Source organism: Pelodiscus sinensis, chromosome 2, assembly GCF_049634645.1.
Source record: "Pelodiscus sinensis isolate JC-2024 chromosome 2, ASM4963464v1, whole genome shotgun sequence".
NCBI lineage: Eukaryota > Metazoa > Chordata > Testudines > Trionychidae > Pelodiscus > Pelodiscus sinensis.
Genome location: NC_134712.1, coordinates 45,436,268 through 45,452,029, shown reverse-complemented (window position 1 = coordinate 45,452,029; position 15,762 = coordinate 45,436,268). Strand labels below are relative to the sequence as shown.

At 41.2% G+C, this 15,762-nt stretch overlaps 1 protein-coding gene across 1 annotated transcript in view; it reads right to left on the bottom strand.

Moving 5' to 3' along the window:
- Window positions 1-6,740: 6,740 nt before the first annotated feature.
- CNGB3 (cyclic nucleotide gated channel subunit beta 3) overlaps window positions 6,741-15,762 on the bottom strand; it is a 110,787-nt gene continuing 101,765 nt past the window's right edge. Inside the window, exons 15-18 of the mRNA XM_014581634.3 lie at window positions 11,716-11,834; window positions 9,181-9,327; window positions 7,274-7,451; window positions 6,741-6,986 (exon numbers count right to left, since the gene is read on the bottom strand). Of these exons, the coding sequence (XP_014437120.1) occupies window positions 6,741-6,986; window positions 7,274-7,451; window positions 9,181-9,327; window positions 11,716-11,834 (690 nt within the window). The remainder of the gene's footprint in view (window positions 6,987-7,273; window positions 7,452-9,180; window positions 9,328-11,715; window positions 11,835-15,762) is intronic.

Genomic DNA, 15,762 nt, shown 5'->3' with positions numbered 1-15,762 from the left:
TTCCAGTGGGAACATGCTTGCAACTTGCATCACCTTGTGGTACAATTTATGTATAGCAGTCTTCATAATCAAAAAGTGGATATGCTTTTCCCCCTTAATGTTTAATAATATATGGCGCAGAAATATCTCTATAATCAGACTTCAAAAATTTAATTTCCTTTTATATTTGTGGTAAAGCTGATTGCTGGAATAGGTAGATTCTGATGCCATGTAACCTATTCATTAAAGCTACAAACTTCATTACTGTTTTGGTATATTTTCTTTTCAGCTTTTCCTGTCAGAGAACACTGCCCTCATAGATGCGGTAATAAACTTTCAAGGAGTCAGAAGGAAAATAGCTTTTTGCTCAGAATTTTACTATTTGAGTATTTTTTTATAAATTTGTAACACACTTTTGTTCATAGAAGCAAAGTGGCCATAAATGAGATGTTATGAAATCAAGCAGCCAAGGACAAAAATTAACAGAGCCCTTCACTTGTTGTTTGAAAATTCAGAATTATACCATTTCTGGTATGCTATAGATAATTGATTAATATTTTCCATACAGTTCAAGTAGTCTTTGGGAATTTCTATATTGGGAAAAGGGGCCACTTCCAATGGCTCCCCTTGGCTGGAAATGGCGAACCAGAGCCTGTGGGCACCATGAACCTGCTGTCCCATTATGTAATACATAAGAGGTGCGTCTAGACTGGCATGATTTTGCGGAAATACTTTTAACGAAAAACTTTTTCCGTTAAAAGTATTTCTGCAAAAGCGCCTCTAGATTGGCACAGATGCTTTTGTGCAAAAAGTGCTTTTGCGCAAAAGCATATATGGCCAGTCTAGACATGATTTTGTGCAAGAAAGCCCCGATCACCATTTTAGCCATCGGGGCTTTTTTGCGCAAAACAGTTCTTCCCTGTCTACACTGGTCTTCTTGCGCAAGAGGGCTTTTTCCCGAGTGGGAGCGTGAAAGTATTTACGCAAGAAGCATTGATTTTGTACATTACAAAGTCAGTGCTCTTGCGCAAATTCAAGCAGCCCATGTAGACAGCTGGTAAGTTTTTACATAAAAGCAAAATCTGATTATTCTGGATGCTAAAAAGAGAGGGAAATGTGTTGGTGAATTAGTATTTTCCCTATCTTATTTAGTTTGCAAGTACCAAGTCTCTTTCTGCTTCTACTCAGAACACACACAATCTAGACGCGCTTTTGCAGAAATACTTTTAATGGAAAAACTTTTCCGTTAAAAGTATTTCCACAAAATCATGCCAGTCTAGATGCAGCCAAGGTGTTCAGTATGGTGAACCAGACTCCTGTGTGGAAGTCACACTCCCAATGGAACCTTGCACCCCCTCTCAGCTTTCCTACAAGCATTCTTCTGTGCTTACAGCAGAATTAACACCAACTCAGATTTTCATTGTGAAATTCAATGTGGCTGCTCCCCCTCATTCCAGCAAATAGAGTTCTGTGAAGCTACAGCAGGGAAAGAAGCATGCTAGCGCTGAGGTGATCTGCCCCCTACTTGGGTTCTTACTCTTTTTGTGTGCGTGTGCGTGTGCATGCGCGTGCTGAGTAGAAGCAGAAAGAGACTTGGTACTTGCAAACTAAGTAAGATAGGGAAAATACTAATTCACCAACACATTTCCGTCTCTTTTCAGCATCCAGAAATAATCAGATTGTGACCTTGTGGATATTGCAGTCTACATTTTTTTTCATCCTTGGTAGTACTGTACATTACCATTAATGATAAAGGTATTCCGTAGTTGTAAATAAGAACTGCAAATATTTGTAAATCGTGACAAGAATAGATCCACAGATCCACAAGAGAAGTTGGCATTCAGCCCTTGGTTTACCTGGATTTAGCCCCCAGTCCCCTCAGCCCCCCCCCCACACACACACAAAATCTACTAGCCTGGGTCCTCTAAGGGTATGTGTCTACACAGCAGAGCTTAACTTGAAATAAGCTACACAAATTCAGCTATGTCAATTGCATAGCTTATTTCGAAATTGGGAGCATCTACACAGCACTAATTTCAAAATAGAGTACTCTTCCTCCAGTTTCCCTTATTCCTTGTACAATGAGGGTTACAGGAGTCAGAGTAAGGAGTCCTCCAGCTTGACAGTATTTCGATATTTCAAAATAACTGCCTGCTGTGTAGACACAGACTAAGTTATTTCAAAATAACGCTAGTTATTTTGAAATAGTGTTGCTGTGCAGATGTACCCTAAGGCTCTGGTGTCTGAGGAGAATGTGGGAAATGTCTTTCTCCTCAGCTGGGGGCTGCATCAGTGTGAGGTCTTTGTGCTTCTCTCTTGTGTGTGGTCTCCAACTGATTTTTTTTCTGTGGATCAGTGGCCCCTGACCCAGAAAGGTTCCCCACCTCTGCTCTAAAGACTACTTGATCTCTTTGCTCAATGCAATAGTTATCCTCTCACTCAGGCAGAATTGTGCACTCTCCACCTGATCTCCATACAACATACTTCAGCCTACTATTGTTTGCTCTCTAAGAGAAGAGTCCTAGGTGGGTGTCAGGCCCTAAAAGCTGTTCCCAAAGCAGGAATGTACAGAGTTCATTTGAACAAACTCTCCAATAAGAGTATCTCTTAAATTTTCTTCCAGTTTGTCAGCAAGCTGACCTTTTCCTCTGGACCAATCTGCTTATTAGGCCACAGTGGGCTAATGTGACCATAGCAAACATTGTTGATCTTATTTTTATAAGCAATTCAGAAGCTGGGAACAAATCAGTTGTCTTCTAGGTGGAATCTATACCCTTGCTTTCAGCCTTGAATGTTTACATTCCAGTGGATAATGGAGAAGGCACAGGTGTTGCAAGGGAATGCTGCTACAATTTAGTCCTTTAAAATTCACTCAGGCTATGTCTACACTTGCGGTTTCTTGCACGAGTAATATGCAAATGAGGCTAAGTGTGAAATATTGCTGAGCCTCATTTGCATACCTAATGAGCCATCATTTTTTTCAGAAGAGGCTCTTGCACAAGAAGGAGCATCTCCACTGCCCCTCCTTGTGAAAGAAAAACCTTGCGCAATGCCGTTACACTTATTACTTTTCAGGAATAACAGCATTGCGCAAGAGGGTTTTGCTTGCGCAAGAAGAGGCAGCGTAGACGCTCCTACTTGCGCAAGAGCCTCTTCTGAAAAAAAATGGTGGCTTATTAGCCATGCAAATGAGGCTCAGCGATATTCCATGCTTAGCCTCATTTGCATATTACTAGTGCAAGAAGCTGCGAGTGTAGACATAGCCCCAGAGTGATTGACAAACTTCATTCTGCTGTGCCAAGAGTGAAAAGCTTTATTGCTGTTACTCGGGCAGTACTCATCAATGTTGCAATTTTAAAATGTTATGTTTTGATAGATTTTTTTTTTTTCTTCCTTTCTATAATTGTTACAACACCTCAGGTAACACCCTTACTTTGCCTCAAAGCTGTATCTTGGGTGATTTTATCATTAGTATATTCAGAAGCTTTCATTTGAAAAGAAAGAATTCTATGATACATTTAAGTGTGAAATCAGGCTGAGATGCTACTGTGGTGGTTCCCAAACTGTGAGGTGCACTCCCCTTTGGGAGTGTAGAAGAATGCTCGGGAATGCACAGCAGGGCCTGGGCCATTACCCGTGATAGTTGGGGAGAGATAGCAGGGTTGGGTTATGCTCTGATCCCTGCCCTCATTCTGTCTCAACACCAGACCAGCTTAATCTCTAACTTTAGCTCTTCCCCATATACTGAGTTCTGTCCCCAGCTGTTCAAGTCACCAAGGCCTGATGAAATACCTCCTCTATCAGCTCCTTGAGTATTTTAGGATGCATCTGAGCCATTAGCTATCATCTTTGAAAGATCATGGAAGTCAGGACAGATTCCAGAAGATGGGAAAAGGTCAAATATACTTTCCATCTATAAAAAGGGAAATAAGAACCATCTACAAGACTACAGACCAGGAAAGTTCATGGAGCAAATAATCAAGGAACTAATCTGGAAGAAAATAAGGTGATAGATAACAGCCAGCATGGATTTGTAAAGAACTTAATCATGTCAAACCAATCTGATAGCTTTCTTTTATTGGATAAAGGGGAAATGGTGGATGTGGTATACCTAGACTTTAGTAAAGCATTTGATATGGTCTCGCATGGCCTTCTTATCAATAAACTAGGGATATACAACCAAGATGGTGCTACTATAAGGTAGGTGCATAACTGTCTGGTTAACCATTCTCAGAGGGTACAGCTAGACTGCTGGGTATTTTTTGGGATGTCGGAGGTATCCCAAAAAAGCTCCGCTGCATCCAGGGAACACGCTGCCTTTCTTTTTCTTTTTTTTTTTCTTTTTTTTTTTTTTGGCAGAAGAGCAAATGCGCTCTTTTGGTAGCCCCTGTATTCCTTGTTCCATGATGGAGAAGGGGGATTTTGAAAGAGGTTTTTTTTCTGAAATTTGGCCCAGTCTAGACAGGCCAAATTTTGGAAAAGCCTCTGACAAAAGTATAGGGAAAAGATGACACACTACATGCGCTTCACATTTTGTATCTTTTTCCAACAGAGCCTTGCAGTCCAGCCGTACTCAGAGAGTAGTTACTAATGTTATGCTTGACAGGCATAACAGGTGCAGTTCCACAGGGGTCAGTTTTGGGACTGGTTCTGTTCAATATTTTCTACAATTTACATATTGGCATAGAGAGTATGCTTAAGTTTGCAGATGATACCAAGCTTGGAGGGGTTGTAACTACTTTGGAGGATAAGGTCATAATTCAAAATGATCTGGACAAACCTAGAGAAATGATCTGAGGTAAATAGGATGAAGTTTATTAAGGACAAATGCAAAGTACTCCACAAACATGATTCAGGGATGCATTAACAGGAGCATTGTGAGCAAGACACAAGAAGTCCTTCTTCTCTACTCTGTGCTAATTAGGCCTCAGTTGGAGTATTGTGTCCAGTTCTGGGCACCACATTTCAAGAAAGATGTGGAGAAATGGGAGAAGGTCCAGAGAAGAGCAACAAAAATGATTAAAGGTCTAGAAAACATGAGCTATGAGGGAAGACAAAGAATTGAGCTTGTTTAGTTTAGAAAATACAGGTGTGAGAGGGGACATGATGGCAGTTTTCAAGTATCTAAAAGGATGTTTTTTACAAGGAGGAGGGAGAAAAATTATTTTCCTTGACCTCTGATGATAGGACAAGACAGCATTGCAGCAGGGAGGTTTAGTTTGGACATTAGGAAAAACTTCCTAACTGTCAGGGTGGTTAAACTCTGGAATAAATTGCCTAGGAAGTTTTGTGGAGGGGCAACAGGAAAAGTTTGAGCATTAACATGCTACTGGGTGTGTAATAATTGTAGAATTGGTTTGTATCAATTCTCCAGCCTGGCTCTGTTCCTCCTGTGCATGGGAGGCACTTTTCTCTTATGTGAGTTGGTTCTTGACTTGTAGCCATTATTCTTTGTATGTTGGTAGTTCGGCGGGAATCTTCATCCTAGATATTAAGACCCCAAAGGAACATATTGATGATTTTCCAAGAGATTGGGTAGAGCTTCTTCACCACATAATGTTTTGAACTGCAAACCTTAGTCAGGCAAAGCTCCCTTTGATTTCAGTTAGAGCTGGTTGGGAATTTTTCAACAATCAGTTTCAATAAATTTTCCTTAGGAATAGTTTCTCAGGTTGAGGGTGGAATTTCTGACCAGAGATGCACCAAAAACCATAACCCAATGTACCTGGGATATTGGGGGGGGGGGGGGGGGGGAGGGTAGGAGAGAGCCTGATATCAAGTTGTGCTCTCATTTTTCATTACTCTTTGAAAGGTCTCAGGTTTGTCTTGGTGTAGAATGGCAAAATAATTTCCTGCCCAGCTCAAAATTTTGCCTGAGTTATGACTGTAGGAACTGATTATGACTGACAAAAAGATCAGCAGTAGCTATAAGGTTGCAATGGTCTACATTTTTAAAAAACAGTCTTTAACTGTGGGTGTTCAACTTCAGTTACTGAGGCCTTCTTTTTCAAAGGTTGTGAGCCACCTACAGTTCCCATGAACTTCAGATAGAGTTGGGGTTGTTAGTGCATTGAAAATTTAAAGGCTGCTTTTGAAAAACATAGCTATAGTTTTTATTTTAGTATATTCAGCTAACTTTACTGAACTGAAGGCTCCTACTTTCAACATTTTTGAGGTTAAGACCTGCAGAATTATCATCCACTTTCTCTTTTTGGTGATTGCACTGACTTTTATTAAGGATGGTTTTGCTGTATGCCACCTGAAGAGCAAAACTGAAACCACTCAAACCATGAACTGTAGTTGAATTGAGCCTATGTTGGTTATAAAAGGAAGTCACTTGTTAGAGAAATAAGGGCAAATGTTAACGACCTCAGCAATACTAATGTAGTAAAAAAGTAAAGGATTATGATAGGAAACCAGAATAGGAAATAGTAAAAGAGACACATGAAAATAAAGACTAAACTAATCAAGAGAAAAACCAGGAGGAAGAGCAATAAGAGAGACAGAACTAGGAGGACAGAGATAAGGAGAAGTAGGAGCAAAGATTAAGAGCATGGAAGAAGCAAGAAATAAATAGGCCTAAAGATGCAATCGGTGCTCTAATTATTTTGCTACAAAAAATGTTGTACCATACAATCAAGGTCTGGAGATCAAGTACATTCTCTCCCTGGGGTGAGGGAAGAGAACAGTTTCGCATTCTGATGCGAAGACACACATCCCCTCTTTTCCCTCAGAAAGACAAGGTATGACCACAACCTCATCTACTCCTGTCTCTTTTCTTTGACCTCAACAGTGAGAATCTCTCCTTCTGCTGCTGTGGGGGCAGGAGTCATGGTGATGATAAGAGATTTATTAGTGGTTCCTCTGTGCAGGACAGGTTTAGGTGAAGGCTCAGAAGCTGCAATTTGCTCTTCCTTTTGCACAGATGTTTTAGGTGGGATTGTGGGTTCAGGTGCCGGTTCAGGTTTCTTTTCCTCTGGTTCGGGTTTCTGTTCTTCAATTTTTTCCTATGAGAAAAAGTTATACATTGCTTAGTGCTGCAGACATGATCCAAGAACCCATGCTTTACTCTGAGTGTGAAGTCACAAGATAAGGTATGAATATTGAAATGGAGACAGAATTTACTGCTGTCACCTACGAGTGGATAAGTAGACCAGAACAGGATTATTATTAATGTGCATATCCCTAAAGTAGTCTGTTGTGTGGGAATTACTTCATTGCATTTAATAAGGGTTTCTTAGTCATTCAGAAACAAGCATTCCGAGCAGTCTTTTTTGTATTTGTTGTGGGTTACCTGAGCTGCTTGCTCTCTCTTCAGCTTGAGCAGCATAGCCAGGCCTCCTTTCCCTGCCCCTCCAAGCATTGCTTTGAATAGTTTAGGAGTTTCTGATTTTGGTGCAAAGAAGCTGGCCATGCCTCTTGCTTGCACTGGTGGCCCTTCAGTGGGCTTACCCTTCTCCTTCAGCAGCACCCTGTAGACAAGATGGAAGATAATAAACCCCTGTGAGAAATCTCCAGTCTAATGCTAAGATAATGCTAAAACTCCAAATCAAATCATGAAACATTTGTAGCTTTTTTTCAGGATCATTTTTCATCTTAAGCCCAGTAGAAAAGAAAAAGGGCAGGAAGGTATCATTCGCTAGAGTATAGATCTATGGCAAACTGCTGCTTTTTGAATTTTGCTGTTCTCTGCAGGATACCGATAAAACAAATGTGTGCTCCAAACTAGGTCACATTAAAGGAGAATTGTATAAGGTAAGGTGAGAGAGAGGTATAAAAAGAGAACACACTACAATCCCGCCCCGCGATATGTACGTGAGGCAAAAATCTCTCTGGTTTACACTTCAGGTGGGTCTTTGTTCTGCTAGTGGATTTGCACTGATATGAATGAGCTAATGTGTTCAAATGACTTGCAGTGTGAATCACTGTTAGGTGCTTAGAATCAGAAAGGTGCCAGGTTGATTTATCTCTGTCAGACTCCTTCAGTAAATCACTGTTTGGAATCAAACGCTTTCTAATGACCAGCACTGACCATACAATGTGGTATCAGGAAGACAATCCAGGGACTTCCCATTCTGTGCTATGCCTGATTATCAGCCACAAGGAAAATGGAATCACAGTTTAGTGCATATTTTTGTTGATGATGCAAACTAGGCTGGACCTCACTTTTCTAAAACTCTATCAGTTTTGCAGGCACTAACAATATAATATCCAGAACTTTCTTGTGACAGTAAACTCCGTAGACCTCAACTAGAGCCACAGGACAGCAGGTGTGAGCAGCATCAAGAAGCTGATTACCATGCTTTTATTTCTTTTCAGAGATTGCACAGGTTGTGGGCAGATCTTTCTATGCCAAGGTTTACCGAATGGATTTTTTTTATTTTTTTGTAGATCCAAAGCTACTCTCATTTCCTAATGTGCAATATGACCCATGTTCCTGTCATCATGTTTCAGTGTTGCAGCTTGAAATTCTGGAGTTGGAGATTGAGTGGGGTTGCAGTGCTGGTGCATTATGGTAAGGTGAATGGGAATTGGAGGTAGCTTAGTGTACTGAATGCAACTGTCAATTGGTATCTTCACTGTCATTTGAAACATCACTGATTTGCTCATGTTTTCTCTTGCAAAGTTCAGGAAGTGGGGGGCAAGCTTCTGCATCTGTGTGAGTGTTTGACGCCACAGTAAAGTGTACAAAGTTAGTGGTTTTAGGCATAGTGAAAATATTAACTGTTTTACCAGTGATACCTTGTTTGACATATTTTTTAAGTCTTTCAGAGAGCCTTGTTTTACTGTGTCTTGTTCATAGCTAAATTGATGGCGTTTTCAATTTGATTTAAAATTGATGTTCAGACCATTATATATTGTATAGTCCAGCAGCACTGAAAATGGGTAAGCAACACATTAGGTGATCACAGGTCCGAACAGGACCAATGCAGTCCACGGTGAAGCACTGGTTGGGCAACTTAGGAGTCCTGTTTGCTTCTAAATGCTTGTTTGGCATCCTTTATGGAAAGGGGAGCTGAGACTTTTACCTTTATCGCTCTTCAGTGACTACTGGCATCCTTGCCATGACATGAAATCTACCAAAAATTACCTTGACAGTCCCATAACAAGCAGATAAGAACCAGTTTTTCTAAGAAATAAATATAATTATTGATCAAAATTCTGAATTCTGTATCTAAACCAATACGGTAGAGGCCGCACTTAGCCTTCTTCTTCAGGAGCTTTTCTGAGTCGGGGTAGTGCACCAAGATTTCATTGAGGGTCTTCTTGTCTAGAATAAAGAGATTGGCAAATCCATGTGCCACCACGTTAGCAGTCCGCCGATTCCCTCCACTTGCTGCTAATAGGCTGCAATAGAAGCAGTACAGAAAGTAGGGATTAGAGCTTGCATGGGTTAAGAGGATTTTTCCAGATGTTTGGTTTTTTTTCTTCATTTAATTCAGCACTCATCATTAAAAAGTTCACATTTACCCACAATTACCAAATTGCACTAACTGAGAGAGTGCAGTGCTTCTCTGTACTTGGCATAGCCCATCTTTGTGGTAACTAGGTAAATGTTGCCTCATTAATGGTCACTCACCACTGCCCTGGTAGTACTAGAAATGTAAGAAATTTTGCTGGATAGAAACCTGTCTCTCAGATGAGACTCACTTCAAAGCAGTCACTCATTTCAGTCTAAAAGTTTCCAACTTTCTGCATACATTTGGCATCCCCTCCCTTTTAGGGTTGAAAACTACTGACATCAGAAATAAAACATGGCACTGACGTTATAGAAAAAATATTTAATGTTAAGTGAATGATCCCACACCATTAATACATGAATCACTGTTTTCTGACCTTGATTCTGAGTCTGTTATATCACATCCCACACCTGGACCCTGGCAAGTTGTGCAGGTCTGTTTGCCTAACAGCTTGTAAATTATCTGTCTGAGGGTGAGGGGAATATGTTTTGAAAGTGATAAAAGAGATTAGCTTCACATATAGCAACTTGGCATGAAGAGTAGGGTACCCGAGTAAAAGTTTAGACACCTGTACAAGTACAGATCTGAGCAATGTATCTTGGAGTCTACAAACTTCACTGTCACCAGTGGCAACAATCTAAGTGACACAATGCCATGTATTCAGTGTCTTAATACAAATGCTGAATCTCCTTTCTAGGAGTATGAAATGGTTGAGCTGCACTAGATTTTTGTACCTCAGTTGATGGCCAATTAACCTAGTTACTTTATACATTTATAAAGGCTTGGGGAACACTCCCAGCATGTTTGTCCAAGGCCACTAATATTTGTTTTTCTTTTTTAAATTAGGTTAGTTAATAAGAATTGAGTGTAAGCATGTATATGGGTAAGATCTGAAATATTCATTGGCCTGGTGGGCAGTGTGTCTGATCCTTTGGGATTGGTAGATCTTTTAATATGCTGAACAAGATTTTCAGTAATCATCAAATTTGTCTTGGCTGCCTGGGTAGGAGCCCAAGACTGGATTGTAAGGCAGGAATGGGCAATAATTTTTCACGGGGGAGGGGAGCATTCCAAGATTTTGGAAGGTGGTCAAAGGCTGCACTCTTCCATGGGATTAATGGAGGAGGTGCAGGGTCTGGGATGGACATTGGGTGCAGAAGGGATCTTGGGATAAGGGATTGGGGTGCTGGAGGGAGAGTGGGGTCTGGGAGGAAGTTTGGTTGAAGGAAGCAGTTGTGACTTAGGATGGGATTGGGGTGCAGGATTTTGGAATGTGACTTAGGGCAGGAGGGGGTTGTGACCTAGGGGACTGGGGTGCAGGAGTTTTGGTTGTGACCTAGAGTAGGAGGGGATGATGATCTGGGGCAGAGGATTGGGGTGCCACATCTGGGAGGGGGTATGGATGCAGGAGGGGAGGGCAGCAGGTCTGGGTATGTTGGGGGGGAAAGGAGAAGGTTGGGGAAGGGAGGGGCTGGGGTGCCAGAGACAGGCTCTGACCAGGAGACTTACTAGCCAGCAGCCCAACCATATTGCCTGCCTGCCTGCTTGCAGAGCTTAAAACATTTCTCAGCCTGCCTGCCTCCACCTGCACAGGCTGCAGGGCCATGTGCTTATGTGAATAACTGAGCTGGAGGGTAGGCATGGTGCTTCATGTGCTCCCAGCTATTCAAACAAGCAGCTCCCATTGGCCAGTTTCTGGCCAGAAACCAGCCAATGGGATTGTGCTGGGAGTGGGGGCAGCGCCTGAAGCCTTTCTCCCCTCCCTTCCAGGTTCACAATTTTGAAAGAGAAATGGTCCGGCAGTTACTTTTCTGAGTGTCTGTGAGGTTGCGGGGCAAGCAGGGGAGCTTGCCTGGGGCCCCCCGCTGCATCTGCAGGCCAGATCCAGTTGCTTGGCACGCTGAATCCAACCTGCAGGCCATATTTTGCCCAGGCCTGTTTTAAGGGGACTGGGGTGTGACTTCTGGGTAACCAGTAAAGTGTTGTAGAAGCTGGAACAGTGAATTTAATTATTAGAAATAATCTCTAGTTTTGGGATTGTCTGCCCCCATTCTTTGAAGTTTTGCCCTGTATAAGCAATCTCCATGCGGTCCCCCTGGGGCCCTGGTCACAAACATGGAAAAAGCCAAATGAAGAAAAATGTTATTCATCAGATGTAGTACTTGTTGAAAGAAGGCAACATTCATGGAATTGTTTGTTGGTTCATTTTGTTGTTGTTGTTGTTGAGTATTTGAGCAGCTCCATAAAACAGCTTTATAAACAGCTATTGGGTTACCTGATCTCTCCAAATACAGCGCCTGCCCTTAAGGTAACCAGGACTTTGGTGCCATCAGGGCCTCCAAGAACTTGAACTTCTCCCTGTTTGATGATGTACATCTCTCTGCCAATTTCTCCCTGGATACAGAAACATTACATGTTATAGCAGGATGACATTCTTTGAATGCAGTAGACCGACAGATGCCTCTTTACAAATCCTCTCCACCTTTATGGGGAATTAGAACTTGATTGTGATATAATTTGTGGAGTCAGATGTTATTGTGAGTAAAAGGTATTTCACACTTATCCCCGAGTGAAGGGAGAGCAGTTACACCCACCAGGATCCTACCTTACACTATATCTAGTTCCTTCAAAATCAATGAGACAGTCAAGATCCAAAACACAGAACTGAGTTATATAGGCAGATGGGTTTTGCTGGGTGTTATTGAAAGAGAGAAAATGCAAGATTATGTCTGGGTGAAAAGACACAAGCAGATATATCACAGATAACGAAGAAAACAAGGAACCATTAGAGTTACAAAAGTTCTGGTAACATGACTTTAAGAAAAACCTGAGAGCATGCTTTTGGGCTTAGTTCTGGCTAAAAATGGACTTGGTACTGAGAGCAAATAAAATGTCCCTGGCTGTTTGATTCCTACCGAGTTTAGGGAAACAAGACTTTGGGTAATGTTCTTTATAAATAAACTGGAGTACATTGAAGTAATACTTGATTCTGTCATCAATTTCTCCTAATGGAATCAATTCACAAAATCCTTGGCTAACTGTTCAGGTCAAACTTAAAAACAACAAATAGACTAGTAGCACCTTAAAGACTAACAAAACATGTTGATGTTATGAGCTTTTGTGGACACAGCCCACTTCTTAAGATGACAGGAGTATTAGAAGTCCAGATCCAAGAATAAATAAGGGAAGGAGGAAGGGGGGAGAAGGAAAAAGGAGGGGGGGAACTAAAAAGAGAGTGAGTGAGTAGATACCTTCAGAGGGGTAGCTGAGTTAGTCTGTAACAGGAAAAACTTAAAAAACATCAAATAGTCTAGTAGCACCTTAAAGACCAAAATGCAAGAGGCTGATAAGAAACATTAGCACCTCCATTGTTTGGTTGGTAGATTAAGTCATAGGATGTGGAAGGTAATGTGCGAGCCAACTGATGTCTTTGTTCATACCATTTGCTTAAGAATTAAACTTGTAAATGAAGTTAAGTTCCAATCCTTCTGTGTATTTGGTTTGTGGAATTTGCCTGAAACAAAATGGCAATTTGGAGGTCCATTAAAGAGTGTCCAGGTAGATTAAAGTGTTTTCCAACTGGTTTTTTGTGTATTGCCTTTTCGGATATCTGATTTATATCCATTAATTCTTTCCCTGAGAATTCTTTCCCTGAGAGACTGTCCAGTTTGGCAGTGGGGCACCGTTGGCGTTTGACGGCACAGATAACATTAGTGAATGTGCAGTTAAATGAGCCTCTGATTTGGTGGCTCAGGTGGTAGGCTCCAGTGATGAAATCACTGGTGTAGATGTGTGGGGAGTTGGCACCGGGGCTGACTTCAGGGGCGGGTTCCTGGATGATTCTGCTGGAGGTGTGTGGCGTGGTTATTGGAAAGAATTTGTTTGAGGTATAGGGGTTGTCTGAAAGCGAGGCTTGGCCTTTACTCCAAGGCCTCTGAGAATGAGGGGTCATTTTCCAGGCTAGATTGTAGATTGTTGATTCTGCATTTGAAGGGTTTAAGTTGTGGACTGTAGGTGATGACAAGTGGAGTTCTGTTGTTTTTTTTTTTCTTTTTGGCTTGTCTTGAAGTAGTTCATGTCTGGCTATCAATCTGTGTTTTCATTTCTTTGGGTGAGTATTTCAGTTTCATGAATGCTCTTTTATTTAACATATTATTACAACCTGGCATCCAGTGGATGAGATAAGTAGTTACCATGGTGTAATTGGCACTAGAATGGAGTAATTCTGTGGGGATCTAGTGCAACCTGATATATGAATTGGAGTGTATCTAAGGAGGACCATAAACTGTGCGTTAAAAAGTACTTCAGTGTTTTAAATGTTTTTCAATGCTCATTTCCATAATTTAAAAGGAGAATCAAGAATAATGAAGCAATCAAAGTTCTTCCTACCTCCTTTATACATGCCAGTGAGTTTGAGCCTTTGCTAGCTGCTTAATTAGCATCCAAATGAAGTAGATTTTACCTGACTACAAAGGATTGACAGATATATGTATGACAAAATCTAGCCATACTGAAGTCATTTAGCAGGCTAAAGCATAGCATGATATAATAATACTGGACACTGATATGGTGTTTTACATGTTCAAAGGGCTTTACAAACAATAACTCACAACATCCCTGTAAGCGAGGTGAATAAGTATCATTCGCATTTTATAGATGGGGACACTGAGAAGAGAAGTGAAGTGACTTCAGTGAGTTTACACAACAGCCGTCAGTGACAAAGCCAGGACTGAAATTTCAGGGATTCCTTCCCTACTGTCTCGGCTCACTCCTCCAGATCACATTGCTCTTCAAGGTAACCTAGCAGTGTGTGCTGGGCTAGTCTATCTGTAGTTGCATCTCTTTCCTATCGAACTACGTCCTTCCTGTACAATTCTTTACTCAGTTCTAATTACAGCTGCAGATTGGAATTAATGCATCATTCCTGGCCATGATTTATTTTGTTAGTGCAACACAAAACACAGTGCTTGTGTCCAGCAATATTTATTTCTAGAGTTTCATTACTGAGGAGGCCACCTGACTCTAATTGCAGGGTCAAAACTTTAATCTATTACTATGTTCTTTGTATTACAGCAGTGCCTAGACATGTTAGCTATGGATCAGAACCCTACTGTGCTAGGTGCTGTCCAGACAGAGAGAAAGAGGCAGTCCCTATCCCAAAATACTTACAATCTAAGGGAAGCACTATCTACCATTGTACAGCTGTGGTTGTATTTTTTTTCCATCACTTGTCTAGTAAGGGAAATCCTGTCTTACTAATCTATTAGAGTTCTTTGAAAGGGTTAACAAACATGTGGACAAGGGGTATCCAGTAGATACAGTATACTTAGATTTTCAGAAAGCCTTTGACAGGGTCCCTCACCAAAGGCTCTTGTGTAAATTACATTGCCATGGGATAAGAGGGAAGGTCCTTTCGTGGATTGAGAACTGGTTAAAAGACAGGAAACAAAGGGTAGGAATAAATGGTAAATTTTCAGAATGGAGAGGGGTAACTAGTGGTGTACCCCAAGGGTCAGTCCTGGGACCAGTCCTGTTCAACTTATTCATAAATGATCTGGAGAAAGGGGTAAGCAGTGAGGTAGTAATATTTGCAGATGATACCAAACTGTTTAGGATAGTCAAGACAGAAGCAGACTGTGAGGGACTCCAAAAAGATCTCACCAAACTGAGTGATTGGGCAACAAAATGGCAAATGAAATTGAATGTGGATAAGTGTAAAGTAATGCACATCGGGAAAAATAACCCCAACCATACGTACAGTATGATGGGGGCTAATTTGGCTACAACAAATCAAGAAAGAGATCTTGGAGTTATCGTGGATAGTTCTCTGAAAACTTCCACACAGTGTGCTGCGGCGGTCAAAAAGGCAAATAGGATGCTAGGAATAATTAAGAAAGAGATAGAAAATAAGACTCAGAATATCTTACTGCCCTTGTATAACACTATGGTACGCCCACATCTTGAATACTGTGTACAGATGTGGTCTCCTCACCTCAAAAAAGATATTTTGGTCTTGGAAAGGGTTCAGAAAAGGGCAACTAAAATGATTAGGGGTTTGGAACGGGTCCCATATGAGGAGAGGTTAAAACGACTGGGACTTTTCAGTTTAGAAAAGAGGAGACTGAGGGGGGATATGATAGAGGTATATAAAATCATGAGTGGTATGGAGAGGGCAAATAAAGAAAAGTTATTTATTAGTTCCCATAATAGAAGAACTAAAGGGCACCAAATGAAGTTAATGGGTAGCAGGTTTAAAACTAATAAAAGAAAGTTGTTCTTCACACAGCATGTAGTCAACCTGTGGAACTCCATGCCAGAGGAG